The sequence below is a fragment of the Frankliniella occidentalis genome, unplaced genomic scaffold, assembly GCF_000697945.3.
Source record: "Frankliniella occidentalis isolate FOCC.00 unplaced genomic scaffold, Focc_3.1 Scaffold4249, whole genome shotgun sequence".
Taxonomy (NCBI): domain Eukaryota; kingdom Metazoa; phylum Arthropoda; class Insecta; order Thysanoptera; family Thripidae; genus Frankliniella; species Frankliniella occidentalis.
In genome coordinates, this window is record NW_026271297.1 from 1 (window position 1) to 2,909 (window position 2,909).

A 2,909-nucleotide genomic window follows, 5' to 3' on the forward strand; every position below is an offset into this window, starting at 1 on the left:
GAGTGAGTGAGTGAGTGCACTGGTAAAACAAGTGTGCACAATTTGCACACCAACGTGTGCAAGCTATGATTTTAAACATACATGGTGTTTAACTTAAGTTGCACACTTTGCGTGGTGCGCACATTCTAAACGTTCTGCAAACGTTCAAATTCTGCACGCTTGGACACACACAGATAGTATGCTATCAATTGGCGAGGACGTTTAACCTAGTTAGACACCACAGCGTGTTGAGAAAATACACTCTATAACTTAAACATCAATTGACGTGCAAAAGTAAACATTTTTTTTACCAGTGTAAGCGGCAATTTTTAAGGGAAGCAGGGCGCCTGCGAGACGCGGGGTAGGCCACCCCGCAGTACACGCATGCGCGGTAGGCCATGTGTTGCCTACCTACCAGGCGCTATGAGAGCCGAGAGCATGCATCAGCCGAACTGGTTTCGCGAAACGGCGAATGACGACCGTACTTTCTGGATCATCCTATAGTCACCACAAGTGCGAGGGGGGGGGGCGTGGAGGACAAACAACCCTATAGCTGTTTGCGCACGACCGGACCTGGAGGCCGTGGAGGTCCTGGTCGTGAGGGCGCTCAGGTGTTATCACTGGGCTAAAGGCAACACCCCCGGCCGGTCCAGGCGGCGGTGCAGCCGTGGTGGCCGCAGGGCTACGGCGCGCCCACCTTGTACCGGCTCAGCGTCACCCTCCGGCCGCTCGGGCCGCCCCTGCGCGGCGAGGACGCCGACGGCCGGCGCCACGGCCACCTCTGGGACCATGTCGACGTCACGGTGGGCTTCCGGACGGTGGAGCTCGTGCAAGAGGAGGTGGTCCAGGGGGACCCCACCAAGGGTAAGGCGCGGGGCCCGTAACGACTTGCAGAGGAGACGAGAGTGGTCGTTAATCTTGTCCCCTGTCTCCAACCTGCCGCAGGACTGTCTTTCTACTTTAAAGTCAACGGCGTCCCCGTGTTCGCCAAGGGCTCCAACTGGATCCCCGCACACGTGCTGCCCGAGCTCGGCGCCGACCCGGCCGTCGTCGGCCACCTCTTGCACTCCGCCAAGGAGGCCAACATGAACATGCTGCGCGTCTGGGGCGGCGGCGTCTACGAGTCCGATACCTTCTACCGGGTGAGCTCAGCTCCTAGGGCAGGTGGACATGGACGAGCCCACCGTCCTGCCGCTGCACCATGACTGACCCGAGCCTTTCCGCCGCGCAGCTCGCCGACGAGCTCGGCATCATGGTCTGGCAGGACTTCATGTTCGCGTGCGCCATGTACCCCGTCGGCGACGACTTCCTGCGCTCGGTCGACGCCGAGGTGCGGCAGCAGCACCGACGCCTCAGCCACCACCCGAGCGTGGTCCTGTGGGCGGGGAACAACGAGAACGAGGCGGCGCTGCGGGGCAACTGGTACCAGACGCGCGGGCCGCTCTTCGAGCGCTACCACCGGGACTACGTCAAGCTCTACGTGGACACGGTGCGCGCCGCCGTGCGCGACGAGGGCTCCGCGGTGCCCTTCGCCGTGTCCAGCCCCTCCAACGGCGCCGAGTCTGAGGCCGAGGACTTCCTCGCCAAGAACCCGTACAGCTCGCTCTTCGGGGACGGTACGCCAGGATGTGACTTTTTTTCACAAAGTGGCCACAAAACTGTGAAAGTTTTGCGACATTTTGGAAAGTTGGAAAATTGAGATCTCTTTCCGCATGCACCACACAGACCACCACTACGACTACGTCTCGGACGCGTGGAACCCCGCCGTCTTCCACAACACCCGGTTCGGCTCCGAGTACGGCTTCATGTCCTGGCCCTCGCGCCACACCATGGCGGCCGCGACGGACGCCGAGCACGCCGACGAGGACCTGGCCCTGGGCAGCAGGCTGGCCGAGCACCGGCAGCACCACCCGGGCGGCAACGCCGAGATGGCCCTGCAGATCCTGCAGCACCTGCCGCTGCCCACCCACTTCAACGACTCGGAGCACTTCGACACGTTCGCGTACTTGAGCCAGGTTTGCGAAACCAATCCCTCACACGGGAGGCTCTCCCCCCCCCCCTCTCTCCCGCGCGCGACCCGCCAGTTCCAATTTCCGCTCGGTTTCCAGATCTACCAGGCGATGGCCACTAAGAGCGAGACGGAGTTCCTGCGACGGTCCCGGTACCTGCTCTCCCCGCGGGGCGAGGGCCGCACCATGGGCGCGCTGTACTGGCAGCTCAACGACGTCTGGCAGGCGCCCTCCTGGGCGAGCATCGGTGAGAGCTAGGCACCCCGGGCAACCCGGCACTTACCTCTTTCGAAACGGCGGCGATGGTCATGCGACGTCCTCCCCCCCACAGACTTCGCGGGCCGCTGGAAGATGCTGCACCACTACGCCGTCGACTTCCTGGCGCCGCTCATCGTGTCGCCGCACCTCGAGGGTGACACGCTGCACGTGGACGTCATCTCCGACGCCGTGGACCCGGACGGCGGCGCGGTGCTGGTGCGCACCGACGTGTTCGCCATGGACTCGTTCGCGCCCCGCAGCCAGCGCCTGGACGCGTGGTCCCGGGGCTCATCGCCCAGGGCGTACTCCGCGCCGCTCAGGAGCCTCCTGGACCAGGCGGGCTGCAGCAGCAGCGCCGCGCGCTGGGCCTGCCTCATCAGGTTCCGGCTGCTGTCGGAGAACAACACGGTGCTGGCGCCCGACAACTTCCTGTTCCCGCGCTCCCCCAGGGACCATGCCATGCCCACCGCCCGCCTCCAGGTACGGGCCCGGTCGCCGCCCGGCGCCCGCTGGGTAGGCCGCGCCGCACCACAGCTGGGTGCGGCGGGACCGCCTAACTGGCGGGGGCTCTCCTCAATGGGGATTTTAAATTCACATAAAAGTCAATTTTTGAAAAAATTAAAATTGTTTCCTAGGTAGTTTCATTTTCCTCAAATTTTTCTG

The 2,909-nt window shown here is 63.1% G+C and overlaps 1 protein-coding gene across 1 annotated transcript; it reads left to right on the forward strand.

Moving 5' to 3' along the window:
* Nucleotides 1–609: 609 nt before the first annotated feature.
* LOC113211771 (beta-mannosidase) lies at nucleotides 610–2,728 on the forward strand (the record flags this gene model as incomplete). Its single annotated transcript, XM_052276747.1, is given in 6 exon segments — nucleotides 610–843; nucleotides 925–1,121; nucleotides 1,211–1,595; nucleotides 1,705–1,994; nucleotides 2,088–2,235; nucleotides 2,320–2,728. Coding segments are annotated over 5 exon segments (1,289 nt in total), but the record flags the coding sequence as incomplete, so codon positions are not given.
* Between the last annotated feature and the right edge of the window lie 181 nt (nucleotides 2,729–2,909).